This window comes from Betta splendens, chromosome 10 (genome assembly GCF_900634795.4).
Source record: "Betta splendens chromosome 10, fBetSpl5.4, whole genome shotgun sequence".
Lineage (NCBI taxonomy): Eukaryota > Metazoa > Chordata > Actinopteri > Anabantiformes > Osphronemidae > Betta > Betta splendens.
Genome location: NC_040890.2, coordinates 5,990,385 through 6,008,799, shown reverse-complemented (window position 1 = coordinate 6,008,799; position 18,415 = coordinate 5,990,385). Strand labels below are relative to the sequence as shown.

Sequence of the window (18,415 nt, the reverse complement as noted above, 5' to 3'; positions counted from 1 at the left end):
GGGAAATTGTCTCCTGCTCAGCTTTGTAGCCACTGCACACAAGGAAGAGTTTCTTTTAATACTCTGCAGCCTTCAGCTGCGCCTTGCGGTGGCACAGTAGAGCCAACTCACCCACTACCTCTTGGGCCAGGTGAGTTTCCATTGAGGGCTTGGCCATGTAAGATAAATACCTTTGCAATTCAGCTTCACAGTCATCAATAGTATAACTATTGTGGTCTTCAAATTCTGTTACTGACACTTCTAAGATCTTTGCAACAACTCCTTGAAAGCTTAAGTTTCCCTGTTTGGGGGAACGTTCAGCACAGGATCTCCAAAGATTCACATTGCCCATTTTGGTTCTGAGGAGCAATGTGATTTACAACTACAGTTAAAGTAGTGGTGCACAGGTGACACTTCAAACTGTGGCTTACTTGAATGTTTTTTATGTGTTAGCTGTGGAGGCTTTAGTCTGGGTTTGTTTTGCAGAAACCCGAGCTTGGCTCCCGTTAACACACAATTAGCTAGCAGGGGTTGCTAACTATAAAGGCATTAAGCCTACTCAATTTGGTTTCAGTGAAGGCTTGGCATAACCGATTCTTAATTTCTGGGGTTGTGGTTAGCAGCAGTTAATGCTAAGGGAAACACAACCCAATGGTATCACAATGGTAACACTTACCAGTTAATGCTAAGCTACTCCAGCTCACAGCAGCTATGCTAATGGTAGCATGCTAAAACACACACACACACACTAGCTGACATGTGGTAGCTTGTTCCTAAGCTAACAAAGCACAGCTTGGTAACACTGATCGCATTTATGCTTTGTTGACCGCGAGGACGTTGCCGCTTTAACCGTTGACTCAGTAGTCACTCAGGAGCGTCAATAGGATCGGATCCACGTGGACGGACAGAAACATGCAGTAAATAGCAGGACGGGTGTAATTTGACCGGAGAGGCAGAAATAAGCCGTAATTTAGTCATATTTGCAATACTTTTGTAGATAATTCATTATATAATATACATTACTAATAACATTGTTATTATTAATAAAGCTGATTTTTGTGGGCCCCTCAAAGTACCTGAGTCCTTAGCAATCATCACACCAGCGCAGGTGCTGATATTATTTCTTTGTTGTGCACTTTGTGGGAGGATTAGTTTTTTTTATCTGTTCTGCGTCTTCGTGTCTTTTTGTTTTTTGTTTGTTTTTTTGTGGGACAAATACAGCCCATCTATGTATCTATGTATCCATCCATCCAACCAGCTCCCCCAACAAGTTATTATTTTAACACAAAAGTACAGGATTAGCAAAGTACTTATGTTGAGGTGATATTGTGAGGATCCAGTGTGAGAATCCATGAAGGGATTTCCACCCCCCCCCCCTGTCAGAGACCCCTCCCCCCTTTCCCGCGCAGTCCGCGGCCAGGTGCCCTTGAGTCGACCCGCCATTTCACGGACCCGCGACAGAGTCAAGCCTCGTGATGTCTCCATTAATCTTTCTCGTGCGTTGCAAGTTTATTGTAAACGACTGCACTCGTCGACTCCTGGAGGATGAACGTACGAGCGAACTTTATCAGTCGACTTTTAGAAGGTGAGTTCAGAATTTATTAGAAGTACAGGAAAACAATTAATGTCAAACGTCCATTACGCCGGTGGACTGAGGTTGTGTTCTGGTGGAGACTCGTCGTGTCGTTAAATGTTTGACGTGAACGTGGGCTTTTTTTTTACTTTTTAAGAATGGAGGTCCTGCGAATGAGCCTTGAGTGGGCGAGGGGGGCGCTGATCAGCGAAGAAGCTGCTGACGAAATACTGTGTCTCATAGCTGATTATGTCCGAGGAGTGGAACGAGCATCTCAGGCCGCTCCGCAAGGTGAGTGAATAAAGAATGAATACAATGAATAATGTCGCTGGACTTCAGTCAGCTTGGTTGCCATGAACTACTATTCTACTACTAGTTTAACCCACTGAAACCCCCAAAACTGGGAACAACGGGGAGAACCCCGATTGACCTGGTTATTATTTACTGCGACTACGTGCCACAATTGTCGGAGGTTTGGAATAAAACTAACTAACTAACTGGATTGGACCTCAGAGCTCAGGCGTCACAGCTAAAACGTCCGACAAGATGGCGGACACGTGCTGTGGTAAATTATGGAGCATTTGTTGTCCCACACTGCCACCTAGCGTTAACAGCAGCGAAGAGTCAACGTTAATGCATATTGTCAGTGAGTGCTTTCTTTGTTTCTTCATGAAATATAAACTTTTATTTAAACTTAGACAGCAATCAATTTAAAAAAAAAATTAGTTTAATTTGAAAAGCATGTAAGTAAACTGGACTGTGTCTGCACAGACAGGAAATTATGAATAAATGTAAGAGTTGAGCAAAGTCGTCATTCTGTTTTTCTTTTTCTTGCATAGTATATTTTATCATTTCTTATGAAAAATAGAAGTGATGTGGCCTTTAGGTGCTGGGTTTAAAGGGCTTGTTTTAACCGAGGATACAGAGTTAGTTGGTGACTGTGAAACAGTTTGTTCTTAGGGAAACCTCTGCAGTTAATGTCAGGCTGACCGTGGTTAATGACCAAAAGAGTTGTGGGAGTGCGGTGGAGGTCCAAAGATTTCTGGGAAGCTTAACAGATAACTGGTCCATTTATCTTTTCTTTTGTGTAATCACGTAGCTTCTTTGCATTTCAAGCAAATGACTAAACCTTGTTCAAGTCTTATTTGGACATGGGGAGAGAGCTGAACTAGTGGTTGAAACAGGCCCGCAAAGTCTAAGGGGGTCTGCTTCTTTTTATTTGTCGTTCATGTATTGATTTTAATGTATTGGTCTGTTTCAATTTTCTGAAGAAGTTGATGTTCTGAATCTACACTTGCAAGAGAAGTACATTGAGACAGCGCACAATTGCCCTGCACCGTGTAATGATTAAATATGTACGTATGTGCCTCTATAAAATGACATCATTAATTATGGCATTTTGTGCTTAATAATATGTTACAAAACAGGTGGAATGAGTAATAATGTGTTTGTTTGTTTTGTTTTTTTTACTGAAAGTGCTGGTATGATGAAAAGAATAAATGTGATGGCCAATTATTTCAATACCTTACACACAATACCTGGTATTACATAAAGCTTTAGATTGTAAATGCATTACTAAAATTGTTATTTGATTTATGAAGTTCAGTTTAGGCAACAAAACTGCCACTCTTGACTAACTCGTGCTTACCTGGGCCTGAACCTGCTGACTGTCATTCTTTACATAACTTGCTTCTGTTTTGCCTATTTATTCAATTGCAGTCTTTGTTGTTGCAGGTAACTATGATTACCAAGCACCGTTGGTTTGGGGAGGTCGGGCTCGTTATTCAATCACCGCAGAACAGCTGTCATTCATGCACTCCGTAGGCTTCACTGCACGTGAGATTGCAGATATTCTAAATGTATCTGTGCGTTCAGTAAACTGCCGTTTAAGGTGAGTGGTTTCATTACATTGCTATATTTGTGTTGTGATTTAAGCACTACTCAAAATTGTACATCTGTTCACACAATCATCATAATAATAGTTATGTCTAACAAACATATATGTTTTTGGTGCAGGGAATTTAACTTGTCCAGAGTGTCTACGTTCTCGGACATGCAAGACGCTGACCTGGATGGCATTGTCAGAGACTTTGTGGGTGGCAATGATCTGATTGGTCCTGAGTCTGTGAAAGCATCGTTAAGATCCATAGGGCTTAACGTGCAAATCAGACGGATTCGTGAAAGCATGCTACGAATTAATCCAGGAGCATCTGCCCTTCGAGCCCTTTCGCTTAGGCCTGAGAGACAGGTGTTTCATGTTGCTGGTCCCAATAGTTTGTGGCACATAGGTGGAAATCACAAACTCATCAGGTATTGGTAGTTGCAGCATGGTTTTATTCCTGAACAAATATATTTTAAGAAAATTGCAAGAAAACTAGTGTCATGTTGCAACACGATTAATAAACAAACATGTTCCTTTTTAGGTGGAGAATAATTATTCATGGAGGAATCGATGATTACAGTCGTGTTGTGGTCTTCCTTCGTGCTTCAAACAACAACCGCAGCAGCACGGTGTTGGACAGCTTTGCTGAAGCCATTGTCCGCTACGGAATTCCGTCACATGTCAAGACAGTCGGAGGAGAAAATACCGATGTGGCACTGTCCTCAGGTCCTCAGCGAGACAGTGTTCTCCAGGGACGGAGTGTCCGCAGTCAAAGGATTTTGCGGCTCTGGAGTGATGTGTGGCGTGGAGTGACCAATGTGTACTACTCATTGTTTACCCGCCTGGAAAATGAGGGCATCATTAACATTCACAATGAATCACACCTCTGGGCTCTACACTATGTGTACCTTCCAAGGATAAACAGAGATTTATCTGACTTTGAAAATCAGTGGAACCACCATGGTCTGAGAACAGAGAGACACATGACACCACTACAAATTTATGTCAGAGGCTGTCTTCAACAACAGGGCAGAGGTTCTACAGCTTTGCAGGACCTCTTTCCAGCTGCCGCCGCCGCTCCTGCCGCCGCAGCCGCCGCTCCTGCTATGGCCGCCGCCACTCCTGCTGCTGGCGCCCCTGACTTGGCATCGCTGTTAGACTGGCCGGCAACAGTTGTTTTGCCAGATGCACAGCACAATTTGGACGATGCCATATTGCAGCAGGTTCAAATGCAGTTTGACCCTTTGGGTGGTTCAAGATCAGAACTTGGAATACAAATACTCCGGGATGTCATATCATTCTTGGATTCAGTGGTGCAGTGATAATCACAAAGACTGAATGTGCAGGGGTGTTTCTATGTTCTATGTTCTTCTATACAGTGGGTCTGGGGGTATTCAGACCCCCTAAAGTTCTCCTTGCACCCATTTGCTTAAATCATAAAGTTCAGTTATTTGTTTTTTACCCTCGTTAATGTACACACAGTACCACATATCGAGAAGAAAACACAGAATTGTTGGCATTTTTGCAGATTTATTAAAAAAGAAAAACTAAAATATTACACTCGTACTTATTCAGACCCTTTGCGGTGACGCTTATGTTTAACTTAGGTACTCTTTATTTCTTTTGATCATCCTTGAGATTTCCCTTTATTTGAGCCCAACTGTGTTTGAATATTGATTGGATTTGATTAGGAAAGCCACACACGTCTATATAGACTCACTGCTCACAGTGAGGGCAAAGGAACTGCCTAAAGAGCTCAGACAGAACTTTGGTAAGGCACTGATGTGGCCAAGTCACATCAAAGGTCTGCTGCATCTAAGTTTCCTAAAAGCACAGTGGCCTCCTTGCATTTGGGATGACCAGAAACCTTCCTAGAGCTGGCTGTGCAGCTAAAGAGCTGAGGTGAGATGTTAAGAAGTCGTCAGGTAAACTTTATACAGTATATAAAGCACTCCAAAAAAAACAGCAAGGGCTGACCTAAGTGTTTAACAATTTAAATTAAAGCACTAAAGTACAATCATAATAAAAGTACCAATAATATAGCAATAAAGCAGCAGGCCCAGATGGGATTTCAGGCAGAGTACTTTGCCTACCAGGTACTGAAGGATATTTTTAACACCTGTTTTGAAAACCCCATCAGGTACCTGCCTCAATGACTAATGACCAATCGCATGGAGAGGCTGGTAATGACACGCATAAACAGAAATGTCATCTCAGCCGTCATCTATCAGGCCGTGACACACCCAGAGAATAAGTGCTCAAGTCAGGTTGCATTTTCTGGATTTTAGCTCATCTTTTAATGCAATCATTCCATACACATTAGCAACAAAACTGTCCTCAGGTTGTCCTCACGCCTATGTAACTGGATCCTGGACTTTCTAACAGCAATGCCCCAAACTGGGGATTAACAACATCTCATCCTTCAGCATCATCCTGAACACTGGTTCTCCACAGGGGTGGAGCCCCCTCTTTTACACCCTTTTGACACATGACTGCACAGCTCAACATGACAGCAGCCTGACAGTGAAGTTTGCAGATGACACAGCAGTGGTGGGCTGATAGCAGACAACACTGAGAGCCTACAGGCAGGAGGTAGAGGACCTGGTAACTTGGTGTAAACAAAACAACCTCATCCTCAACACACAAGAACAAAAATGGTGGTGGTGAAGTCCAGTGCAATGCTGCTCCATCTCTTCATCGATGGAGCAGCTGTGGAGATGGAGAAACAACACTGCCTCCATCATTAAAAAGGCTTATCAGCACCTGTACTCCTGCAGCGTGGGATAAAGACAGCACAAAATATGTATGTATATGTCGTGATGGGGCCCTACACATCATGAGAGACACCACCCACATGGCACATGAACTGTTTACTCTCCCTTCAGACCGGAGGCTGAAAAGCATCAAGGCAAACACTAAAAGAAGGACAGTTTTTATCCTACTACAGTTTGTATTGTAAACACTATCCCTTACATGCTGCTACCTTTACGTTTTTAAAAATGTCTTCAAAATGTTTTTTATTTATTAAACTCGGGCTAAAATGCCACACTTAGGATTATTAATGTCCTCTAGGAATAATTTATACTATCTAGAACACATATTTGGCGTAGGTCACGTTTTAATTATTGTTTGTATTGCTTTTGTTTATTCTTTTATTTAATGTAAAATGTTTCCAAATGCTTATTATCTTAAATTATGTTTTTTTCAAATCGTTTATATTGTTTACTATACCGAGACCTTGAGTAAAAATGTTTTGTTCTTCATAGCTCATGTTGAATGACAATATATAATCAGCAGGAGACTGTTACAGCCACAGTGTAGGAAGGAGCGCCACCGTAGGTCATTCCTCCCCACAGACATCTGACCTTCCAACATATCACTGCAGTGACACACAATACCCACCTATGTGGTGTAATTTCATTCATTGTTGTCGTGTAATGTAAAAAAAATTACTTGTTACTGTGTTTTATTTTTCTTGTACAGTTAATACTGTTGTCTATTCTATACTGTTTTTGTCTGCTGTTACAAAGACAAAAGAATTTCCCCATGGTGGGATTAAAGTCTATCTTATCTTATTCCACAATTCCCCTACTGTGACAAAAAAGGCTTTAGGTTATTTGAACAGAGCATAATAGGTCAGATTCATACCAACAATAAATAATAGTGAATGGGAGGGATACATGATGCATGTAGGAGGTTCTTATTTACATAGAGCTTCCCCTCTATTATTGTAACTGTTCACCTGAATCATGCGAAACATTCTCCAACAGCAATACCAGCCAAAGCATTATCAATACTGCATTTATATTTAGTCTCTTATGTTTTAGTTTTACATCTATACCTTTCATACGGCCCCTCAGATGTAGGTGGTTAAATTCTTCATAATAAAACAGGAAATAAAACCCCAGAACATGACAGTACCCCCCAGGGCGTCTACCACGGCGCCCATGGAGGCCCCGCCGACCAGGGCGGGTGGAGGGTGGCTTCAGGAGGAGGGACCGGTCTCTTTAGTACCTGGCGGACATGTGTGACGTGCTCTTCCTTAGAACGAGGAAATATGAGGATGTCATCCAGGTAAACAAAAACGAAATTGTTTATCATAGGTTCCAATACCTCATTCACAAACGACTGGAATACTGCAGGAGCATTGGTGAGACCAACTGCAGCAAAAGGAGGGTGTTCCTAGAGCAGCTGGGCGAGGCGCTCGTGACTCCTATCATCCGGAGACAGCGGCATCCGCCTCGCTTGTGCGGAGGCTTCAGAAGGGGGTTCGGGACCATTCGGGTCCTCCTCCCACTCCTGCTCTGCCTCCTCTCCTAACCTGCACGTCCAGTGTCCTCCTGGGGTCAAGCTCGACTCCCGCCCACCACCCCCCACCAGCCCTCACATCCTCACCCACTTGTGGGGTCAGATGTAAAACCCTCCTCTGTTGCCCTCATGGGGTCTAAAAACGAGCACTGTGTGAGGGTTAAAGCGCTATCGCAGCACATGTACAATAAATGTTACACTGTCGTTACATACAACGACACACAACCATAAAACTGACAGCTAATAGATATGAATGCACTGTAAGCTAGATCTGTCTGCTGTGTTTCCTACACTCCGTTCGCTGTGAAGACCAGCGAACGGCTTTTTGAACAATAGCATCAGATGTAAACGGCTCCACTCAGCCCACGGTCCTCACGATGTTCCTGCCAAGACGCATGCGTTATCACTGCGGCTCCGGCGGACGCTCACAGCCTCTCCGCTACATTTAGGAAACGGACAAAGTCAAGGCAGCGGAGTCGCGGCTCCTCCCAGCGCGCGGCGTGTTTAGACTCACTCCACTTCTGTCCTGTTCCACTGAACCAGTCAGATGTCAGTGTCAACATAAGCAAACACTCAACTTGCATTTCCTTTTTGTAAAAGTCCTTTTAGTATTTCAAAGCCTTCAGCTTAGTCAGTGTTGCTGCCACGGTAGCAAGTGAAGTGCACTTTGTGCATTAAGACGGGGGCCGATTCTGCATCTGAGAAGAGAACCAGCATTGTGTTGCTTTCCTCAAAGCCCAGAGGCTCCTCACCAAAAGAGATCAGGCTCAGGCACAATGTGTCTGCTGAGATTCTGCAGATCAGCGGCCGGTCAGGAAACGAGGAGCTGCTGAAGGACTGAGTCATGTTCATACAAGACATTCAGAAGAGCATTTACCCTCTAGATAGTTGGTTTGTCTTTTGTCAGTTCAACATAAAACAAAACTTAAACGTCTAAAAGCGTCCTCACATCACATGCCATCATAGCTAAGGGCTCTTTGGTTTTACCGCAGCCTTAAGGTAAAACACACAACAGGTCATGTGTAAAGTATTGTATTTGTGTTGAAATGAAACTCTCCACACTCCATCAGTGGACAGGCGGGAGGAGGAGCAGAAACTCTGGTGCCACCTTGTGTTGTTGAGCCAGACGACGGCTGAAGCGCTGTGTGAACGCAGAAGGGAATTCTGTTAACACACTTCTTTTATCAGAGTCAAACATCAGCGTGTTCAGTTTATGGGTTTACTGTGTTCTCAGTACTGTACAGTAAGTGTTGAAAACAAGTCCTGTTATCAGCAGCTACATTGGCATCGTAAAGAACTAACCAATAAACTAAAATAAACTCTACTGCACCATACAGTATATCTGAAGACATGCATACATAATTATTAATTAATACATAAGATAAAATAAAAAATTTTTAATAGTCCCGGAGTGGGAAAATTACTTCACACAACAGCAAGTACAGATTTAGAGAATAATCATTATTGATTATAGCTCAAATGCACCAGATTATGAATTGAATATATATCTCTCTCTCTCTCATCGTAAAATGTTTAAAATAAATCCATGATAAAAAGTTATAGTGGAGTCAATGTGGTCTTTGCTCATCTTTGCAAAAGTTAAGAGGCTGAGATTTATTCTGGGTTGGTACAAAATTTTTCTACCAGTGTTAGACCTACTGTAATAATGGACAAATGTGTTAGTTACTGTTAGTTTTAAATGGAAAGTGTGATTAACGAGTTTATTTTTTTCTCAGACAGTTATTTAATGAACTGGGCCTTTTCATTACTGAAGCTCATCTTTAGCAAAGGCACACACACAGTGTATCTTAATAATAATTAAATTCAGCATCGATATAAGAAGACAGCTATTTCTGACAGAGTTCATATGTAACGCACCTTCTGACCTACAGTAGAAAGTAATATGGGCACCAACAGGTCAGGTGTATGAGAAACCAAGGCCTCTTGCTGTGCTCTTCAGATCTAATGACACAAACTGCAGCACGTGAAGCACAGACCTGAGGAACATGATGGGCTCCTGCACAAAAAAACAAAGTTTAAGATGAGTTTAAAATAGTGGAATGTTCTGTATAAACACTACTGTTTAGATTACTGTAAATATCTGATCCATAGCATAAACAAGAAGTGCACCAATGTGTGGATTGTTGTCAACGTGGGCAAAGTGTGCAACAATGAGCTTGAAGGCTGCCAGGACACGTTTCTTTCCAGCAACACCGCAGAAGAGACACAAGACGACTTCACCCAACAACCTGAGGAGCGCACACATGAAGAAAACAGGATGTTCCTCATGCTGATCTGCATGTTAGGGTACAAACCAGTGTCTGTGCACCACTGCACCTTCATGAAAGCAGCAAAATGGCAGACAGAGGGATGAGACCATACAGATCTGACCATATGGGCCTGATTGAGTTATTTACACACACACCCTCACAGATGTTAACATGAAGCTGATAGAGCTAAAAGAGGAAAAGTAGCGTAGTGATTTCATTAGTGACCAACAAATACAAGTTATTATTTTATGTTATTAAAGCATCACTCATTATTTTGAATGTTTGGTGAATTAATGAGGTCAATTTCTAGATTTCTGGGGTCATAACATAAAAAGTAAGATGAACATTTGGAGAAACGCTGTTTACCTGTTTATTGAACCTGTAACATGAATAAAGATTCAGGCGAACAGTTTAAAGTGGGTCCAGTTTCTTTGCTCTTGCAGAACAGTTCTGATCAGACAAATGTTACTGATGCTCATCAGTCCAATAATGGTCATGTGCTGTAACCATGGCGACATGGACCTCACTCTCTTTCTAACAGGAGAAAGATCTAGAAAATTCTTTACCCAAACAACTGCGATAGACAGAGATAGGACATTTTACAGCTGGGCTAAAAATTTAGATTGAACTTTTCCCAAACTATGTTTGGGAAAACGTTTATTTACCGTCCCTGTGTGTTTCTGTCAAGTTTTATATTATTGTACTAATTTTTTAATATTAGTTTTACTAATTTTTAATCACCATCAAACTGAGATGAGCATAATAATCATACACGTGAGTGTAACTAGATTATACATGCTCTAATTGTCTGAGTGAAAGGATACCACACGGTTTCACAGTGTGTGGTGACAGTAACACATTTAAGGGCAGAAAATTAAAGAATCCTTCTAAGGTGGCAGCATTAGCATCGCTCTATACTAGTTGTTTTGCTTAAGCTAAACGCCTGTTAGCATTAGCATGCTAGCTAGAAACTGCTGATGTCATTCATTAGCTGCTAAAACGCCATCTATCTAAATGTAAGTAGACAAATAGTAGATTCTCACATTTCTAGGTAAAAGGCAACAATGTGACACATTTTAAGGGAGAAAATTGAAAAATTCAATTCAATTTTGGCAGCATTAACATTACTTAATGTGTTCTGCTGATGCTAAATGCCATTAGTGTTTAGCATGCTAGCTGGACGTAGCTAATAGCATTAGCTTGCTAGCTGGAGGCTGCCAGAAGCATTAACATGCTAGCTGGAAACTGCTGGTGGCGTTCATCAGCTGCTAAAACACCCTCCATTTTGTCCCGCACTCACCTCTCAGATCTTCACCCCTCAGAGGTACATTATCTAGTGAACTGATCACAGCCTCTGTATCTCTGGCAGATTTAAAATGTCCAGACAAATTCAGGCAGTCTACATGTAGTAAAAACTAGTCAGCCAAAGTTTAGTACAAAAAGTAACAGTATGATTACTAATTTGTGGGAACATTTTTGTTTTGTTTCTGTTTAATCATTATTAATACATAGTTCATCTTCTGTGCTGTTTGAAATTAAGCCAAATATTTAGTAGTACTTTTGAGAAGCCGCGAATGTCGTGAGGGATGGGGATCAGTTTTTTTTTACTATTTGTGTACGTCAAGCCAGAAACTCTGAACTCTATCACAAAAATTACATGGTTGGTATCGTCAATGCTATGCTAAAATCTGATAAATACTTTAGGAGGATAGATATTGTTCATCATTATAATAGGTTTTTCTCTAGTTTATTGAGGAAGAGGGTGTTTCATATACATGTATGTTATTCTAATATTTGTGGTTATATCAAATTTATGAAATAATAATTTTATTTTTCTTCTGTTTTACAGGACAGAGTTAAAGTGACATTTTCAATATGTTTGTAAGAAGGCAGAGCGACATGGAGGAGAAAGATAGAAAGAAGGCAAAGAAAGCAGAGGCAAAAGAAATGAAAAACAGGGAGAATAAAGAAGAAAAGGAAAAGAAGAACAGACGAAAGCAAGAAGAAAAGGAAAGACTTAAGAAAGAAGGAAGAAGAAGAAAGAGAAAAGAAGAGAAGAGAAAAGAAAGGAAAGATGAGCGAAAAGGAAGATGAAGAAGAAAAAAAGAAGAAAGAAAAAGAGGAAGAAAAGAAAATGACAGGGAAACAACCAATCTCACCAATCGTCATCACTAAAATCATGATGATTTCCACCTCCTCCACCACCCCTATTCCCCCCTTCTCCCCCGCCGTCATGCAAGCGCTCCTAATCATTAAAAAACAACAAGGAAATGTGAGAGAAAGAAAGAAGAAGAAGATAAAAGGGAACGGAAAAAGAAAGATCAAATGGAAAGACAGAAAAAACTGATAGTTAAACACATGGACAGGATGTCAAAGAAATGAAATGTACACACCCTCATCCCTAAACCCAGCCCCAGTTCCACCCCCCCCCCCCCCCCCCCCCCCCTACTTCTCCCTTCTTCAAACTCCTCATTTGTACCCTCCCTGACTATAAGGAAAATAAATGAAGAAGAAGGCAAAGACTGACGAAATGGAAAGCATGTCAATGAAACAACCCTTCTTAAACCAACCTTATCCCCAAACACACCCCCTTTTCCACCTTCCCCACCCCCCTTACTTCTCCCTTCTTTAAACCCCTCATTCTTACCCTCCCTGAGTATAAGGAAAAGAAAGAAGAGGAAATGAAGAACAAGGCAAAGCCTGACGAAATGGAAAGCATGTCAATGAAACAACCCTTCTTGGTGGTGGGAGTAGTCCCTTCCCCTTCCCCATCACCTCCACTCCGACATTCCCTACCACCCCTACTCCTACTTTACCCATCAGCCCCTGTCAGGAGGGACTGGGGCTGATGTAGTGGTGACTTATCCCTCCAGGGGTCGCCGCAGCTAATGATTCGCATGAGTAATTTTTGCACCGGGTGCCCCTCCTGACGCAACCCGCAACCTAGCCGTCAGGAACGCAAAGCACTAACCATTGCGCCAAACAGCCAGGGCAATTTATTACCCTACTCCCACCTAAATAAAATAATTTTAGCATTTTAGAGGGAGGACCAGGTGAGGTTGATGAAGTTAAGAGACGAGCAATGGAGGGAGATTAACAAGATAAAAGGAGGTGAAAGTGGAGGAGGAGGAGGAAGATGGTGAAGATGAAGGCGGAGAAAAAGGAGAAACAAATGGAGGAGGAGGAGGCACAGAAAGCGTAAAAAGGCCAAGAAGAGGTTGAAGGTAGAGGAGGGAACAAGAGCAGCCTGACAGCCACCTGGGCCACTCAATGTACTGTAAATGTCCATGGCAGCCACCTGAAAACAGCGTTACAAGCAGCTGGTAACACCAACAACCCTCACGTGTGTGACGTGGTGTGAGGTAAGTGAAGGGGGAGGGAATCTGTGTTGGGGAAGGAGCCAAAACCAGCCTCTGAGCTGCTAGTTGTGCGGCGTAAACATGGCAGGCTGGTTCGCTGATGACGGGTCGGACCCGGAGGCACAGTCACGACTGTTTGACACCAAAAACAAGCTCTTCTGGACTTGTGTGTGGACGTGTCCTTGGGAAAGATACTGAAAGTCGTGTGAATTTGTATGTTTATAAAGGCTCTGTATGAGCCACACTGACCTCACTGTCACCACAATCTGTGAGGCTCTCTCACCAGGCACATGTCTCCAAAAACTTTACTATGACAACAATCACCTCTGGGTGGTGATGTCAATGTAACAATGTGTGTGTCTGTGCTGGAGGAGAAGCCAACAACAGCCTTTTAGAGTGAACAGTGTTTAAATAGGCCGACCTCGTTTAATCTTTCAGTACATTCATAGATTGTTTTCTTCACGCGGAGACCAAAATGGCATGTCCAAATCTAGACGATCCACGATCGGACCACAAGTTAAGTTTCTGTCATGTTCCCGTGCATACTCATTTGAGCGGTTCTGTTTTTCTTGAGAGGCCATAACATATATCAACAATCTTATCCACCCATACGTCAGACACATCACCCATCGTGGCCGTGCTCTTACATCCGAGCAGATTTATTGTGTTGCGTTACGTTTTTTTGCAAACATTTATTACAAAAATTATTCCAACAAAAGACGCTTGCAAAGAGCAAGGAAGGCAAAAATAACACGAACCACTGCTGCTAAGGTGAAAAATAGATGGAAGCTCTAAGCAGGCAGGACTATGAAGCAGACCTACGTCTTCACATGGCTGAACAGGCTCTATTAACTCTCTTCTTGGATCAACAATTACTCGTACACGAGTCATGCATCACGGTCCACTGTGACTTACCAGTAACTAGATCCAGTCCGACCCTGATTTGAATACACAGCCTAGTGATAAGACAACCAGCTCCAGGTGTGTCTAATTGCACCTGTGTAGAAACGGGTCAGATCAGAGACCGCTTCACATGATTATAATTAACAGGTAAAAACTGATTGCTGTGATGTTGATTTAAAAAGAATGTCAGGAAACAAAATGAAACGCCTTTGATAAAATATTGATTTAGCAGCGGTTTATAACCGGAACATTTATACACAGCCAGTGTGAACAGGAAGTGTAAAAACTGACAGTGTTTCAGTGTCAAACAGGATGAACAAACAAGAGCTGAGCAGAGAGAAACCTCTGACTGCAGCTTGTCTGTAAGAGAAAGTTTTAAAACACTCTCACATTTATGATTGCAGGTTTTGTGCATGTTATTGTATTTTCTTTCATTAACATTCAAAGAAGCCAACTGAAACAGTTTAGACTTCATCAGACACTGAACCACTGTTGCAGCTATGGGGGCATGTGCTGTAGGAAAAAGAAAGTTTATTCAACAATCATAAGAAAAAGAAAGGCTTTTATTGTCCCACAGTGGAAAATTGCATCTCACAAAAACACAGTACAGAGTCGAATTACAGTATCAGACGCTAAGTTTAACTGGCACAGTACAACACAATACAACAAGTATTTACAATTCAGTAAATCAACAGCAAAATCATCAATCACATTTCACAACTACACATTTAAAGACTTTGGTGACATCCCAGTAATCAAACAATGAGTTATACTGAATTGATGCTGCTGAGTAGGAACAATAACTGAAAACAAGCTGTTGCTCAAATGATTGGTTCTGTAGGAAACATGACAGAAACTAAATGTAATCAGACCCTATTAAACTCCTAACTGTAACTTCTAATAATTTGCTTATTTAAATGTATTCTTACTGGTCACTTTTTTTCCTAATCTTCTCTGCCACTTTCACAACTGCAGCTGTAACTGCAATCCCCACTCCAGCTCCCAATGCAACTCCCACTGGACCCCCGACCCCTCCAATAACTGCTCCGATAGCTGCTCCAGTTTCTGCTGCAATAATTCCTCCAACAGCTGCTCCACCAACTGCTCCACCAACTGCTCCAACTGCTCCCACTCTCAAAGCTTGCAAAATGAAATCGTTGAGTTTCCTTGCCTCTTTTCTTGCTTCTTTTGGCTTCATGTCTGGATATATTTGCTGAAGACGTTCTTCTTCTTCTCTTATGGCTCTCGCTGCTTCATTGAACATCTCGTTGGTGTAGTGGTTTCCTCCATTTTTCTGAACCATCTTGTTGATTTTCTCCAGCAATGCTACGACTTGACCCCGACCCTTATCTCTGTTGTTGAAAACACAATATCCTCCTTCACACTCATTGACAAGGTCGCGGAGATTTGGATTTTTACAAATGAATTTATCTACTGGTATATTATTTGCCTCCAGATCTTCTCCGTGAGTGAACAGGACCATAGTGTAGCACCTGGCCCCTTCACCAAAGTCCTTCTGAATAATGCTGACTGTTTTCTTTTCTTCTTCTGTGAATCTGCCAGGTTGGATCACAAGCAGGAAAACATGAGGACCAGGAGCAGCAAATGAGATGCATTTACGGAGCTCTGTCTCCACTTCCTCTTGAGTTTTTCTAGTGTCAAAAAGACCTGGTGTGTCAACAACAACCAGTGTTTGACCTTCAAACGTTGCTGTTTCTCTCTTGCAATTCACTGTCACCGTGGAGGGAGACATTTCTGATGTAAACGCATCTTTGTTCCCTAAGATGGTGTTTCCTGTTGCGCTCTTCCCAACTCCAGTTTTTCCAACAAGAACAATCCTGAGTTCTGGTTCCTCTTCCTCTGTTGGAAAAAGTACAAACACAGTAATGATTTTTTCAGCAGCAAAAAAGGTTTATTACAAGTTTACACGTAGCACAATGATACAATACATGTAGCTACTGTAGCTGCTCCACTTCAGAACTAAATGAAACTGCTCAATCCTTTTCTGCTTCTATGTTACTGGGTCCAGTTTTTCATGGCCTTGTGTGTACTTTGTGTACTAACTGTGCTATTGTACTGTTATATAAATACATATTCAGTATGCAGAAATGCTGTACCTTCATATGCTCAAACATGCAAAGTATACTGTTTGCAGCCTTCATACGGATTTATTAAACACCATGACTTTGTACAACCTGCCTAATGTGTTTATCGATGTTTTTGTGACACAATTACTTTTCTGATCGTGCTTAAACCGACAGAGATCGCGCACCACGGCGCTTGCTCGTGCGCGCGCACTTTTCTGTTGGAGGATAGGAGTTAAACGGAGTATTTCTTCCGCGGGGGGGTTTCCGCCTCGGGTTTCTGTTGCAGTGCACATTTTGTCCGCTTTTGAACGCGTGTGTCTGGCTGCGTGCGCGCGCTGCCTTCCGCTCGCGGGTGTGTAACCTGGTACACGGTCGTTGCGGCTTTGTTCTATTGCTTTGTGCAGTGGAGGCGAATCTTTGGGCCGCTTTGGCTGCGCGTGCGCCGGTCTCTGACGCTCTGCGGTCGGAGAAGCGCAGTGCGTGCAGTGTGTGCGCACTTTCCAGCGTTTCAGCGTGTGTCTTTGAAAAGCACTGTTTTCTGTTGAGAAGGGCTGCGCATTTGGGGGCATTGCTCTGACAAAGGCGCTCTGATTAAGTCCCCATCGTCTACTGGATGAGCGTTGCTGTTGAAGGATGTTTTGTCTGGTGTTTCACCACGAGGCAGCAAAAAGATAAATTTTAGCAGTGCATTTTTCGCACCCCATAGTAATGTACCACTACACATTTCTTGCTCTGCCGCCTCATACTGAAGCATCAGGGCCGTTGATTTTGATGTGTAATCATTTCTCTCACTTGGGAAAAAAAAGCGAAGACAAAAAAAAATGAAGATGATTTAATTTAGAAGGGCTCGAAAACGTTTAATGCAAAAGCATCTGAAGTTCAGTGAAAGCAAGACTTTATAAGACTTTATGTTTGTGGGTTTCAAGGACTCAACGCAGCAGTTCAAGACAACTGGACTTACTTCACCACCCAAAACTAACTCCCATAAGAGACAGAAGTTCAACCAACTGTTAATAATAAATCAAGACACACCCTTCATCACCTGGACATGAAAACATCAGGATATTTTAGTTTGATTAATTAATTTAAATTAAAACTGTATTTTTTTTTAAATGAATAAGTCAGTTCATTAACATTGCTCATTCAAGAAGATGCATAAATAAATGCAAATTAAAAACATGCATATGATAATAAACTAATAATAAACACATGTTTACATGGTTATTTTCATAACTTCAGCGTCACCTCTGTGTATATATTCTAAATTAAAAGTCAATAAATGTCATACTAGGTCAAAAATAGGAACTAAACAACAAAAAAAATGACATTTTAAATTTCCATGACAAATTCTAATCAACAATGGCTTCATCAATGAAAAACATGATGACAGAGGTTTTACTAGAGGGAGATTTGTTTGCTTTTGGTTGGTTAAATGCCAGTATGTCAGTATCTCCACCAGACCTTAGACACTGGTGAGTTTCTTTTGTTAAGCCATACCTGGATTTTTCAGACATTTCAACATCAAAGTGAAACTACAAATTTCTTGTCACAGTGATATATCACATACCGAGAAGAGCATATTTGCAGGCCATGTCGTCTTCAACGGGATCTGAAGTCTGTTGGTGACTAATGCAACTTTCAGTTCATCTGTGTTGCTGCTGTTTTTCATGCAGCAGATGTATTGTGTTACTTCCTGTGATAATATGCAACGTGTTGCTGTAGTGCACAGACGTGACTGAGCTACTTCTGTTTTTGAACCATCAGTGGTTCACTAGACACCAAGGTGGACAAAAGGGAACAGTAACTGATGATGTGGCCGAGGTAGTGAAACAAAAATTAAAGCACATGACAGCCTCCTCAAACATTACAGTGCTGGACAGTCAAGCAGGACCTGCATGGTTAATATGAATGATTTAGAAAAATGAAAGAAGAAGGGAATAGGTCTTCTTCCTCCATCAGTTTTAAAATCTCTGATATACAAATGTGAGCTGAGATTCAGCGTCCTCTTCCTTACAGAAACTCAAACTAACTAACACAACTACAACAAAACAAAT

General features: G+C 41.8%; 2 protein-coding genes and 1 long non-coding RNA gene across 5 annotated transcripts; 2 read left to right on the top strand and 1 right to left on the bottom strand.

Moving 5' to 3' along the window:
- The first annotated feature begins 1,373 nt into the window (after window positions 1-1,373).
- On the top strand, window positions 1,374-4,989 carry LOC114864103 (uncharacterized). Of its 3 annotated transcripts, none has more exons than XM_055512377.1 (5): window positions 1,374-1,564; window positions 1,710-1,843; window positions 3,377-3,443; window positions 3,569-3,862; window positions 3,976-4,989. In XM_055512377.1, exons 1-5 carry the CDS (start codon window positions 1,455-1,457, stop codon window positions 4,754-4,756), a joined length of 1,386 nt encoding a protein of 461 aa, XP_055368352.1. In that variant the 5' UTR covers window positions 1,374-1,454; the 3' UTR covers window positions 4,757-4,989. The 3 variants fall into 3 exon arrangements, with proteins under 3 accessions (XP_055368352.1, XP_029020589.1, XP_029020590.1); XM_029164756.3 differs by having other exon boundaries at window positions 1,375-1,564; window positions 3,272-3,443; XM_029164757.3 differs by having other exon boundaries at window positions 1,377-1,564; window positions 3,287-3,443.
- A 3,093-nt stretch (window positions 4,990-8,082) lies between these two features.
- On the bottom strand, window positions 8,083-17,953 carry LOC114864106 (GTPase IMAP family member 9-like). Its single transcript, XM_055512588.1, has 4 exons — window positions 17,929-17,953; window positions 15,204-16,134; window positions 9,621-9,759; window positions 8,083-8,883 (listed from the first exon to the last, which is right to left on the bottom strand). Exons 1-3 carry the CDS (start codon window positions 17,951-17,953, stop codon window positions 9,705-9,707), a joined length of 1,011 nt encoding a protein of 336 aa, XP_055368563.1. The 3' UTR covers window positions 8,083-8,883; window positions 9,621-9,704.
- On the top strand, window positions 10,317-12,180 carry LOC129604726 (uncharacterized). The gene is made up of 2 exons (XR_008695890.1): window positions 10,317-10,786; window positions 11,862-12,180. It is a non-coding gene; the product is annotated as an uncharacterized LOC129604726 (long non-coding RNA).
- Window positions 17,954-18,415: the final 462 nt, after the last annotated feature.

Coding starts and splice junctions, on each gene's coding strand:
- LOC114864103 (XM_029164756.3), top strand. CDS start 1,455: ATGTCTCCATTAATCTTTCTCGTGCGTTGCAAGTTTATTGTAAACGAC. Junction 3,444..3,568: donor TCAGTAAACTGCCGTTTAAG/GTGAGTGGTTTC, acceptor TTTTTGGTGCAG/GGAATTTAACTTGTCCAGAG. Junction 3,863..3,975: donor GGAAATCACAAACTCATCAG/GTATTGGTAGTT, acceptor GTTCCTTTTTAG/GTGGAGAATAATTATTCATG.
- LOC114864106 (XM_055512588.1), bottom strand. CDS start 17,953: ATGGCCTGCAAATATGCTCTTCTCG. Junction 16,135..17,928: donor CTGCAAATATGCTCTTCTCG/GTATGTGATATA, acceptor TTTTTCCAACAG/AGGAAGAGGAACCAGAACTC. Junction 9,760..15,203: donor ATTAGGAAAAAAAGTGACCA/GTAAGAATACAT, acceptor TTTTTTGTGCAG/GAGCCCATCATGTTCCTCAG.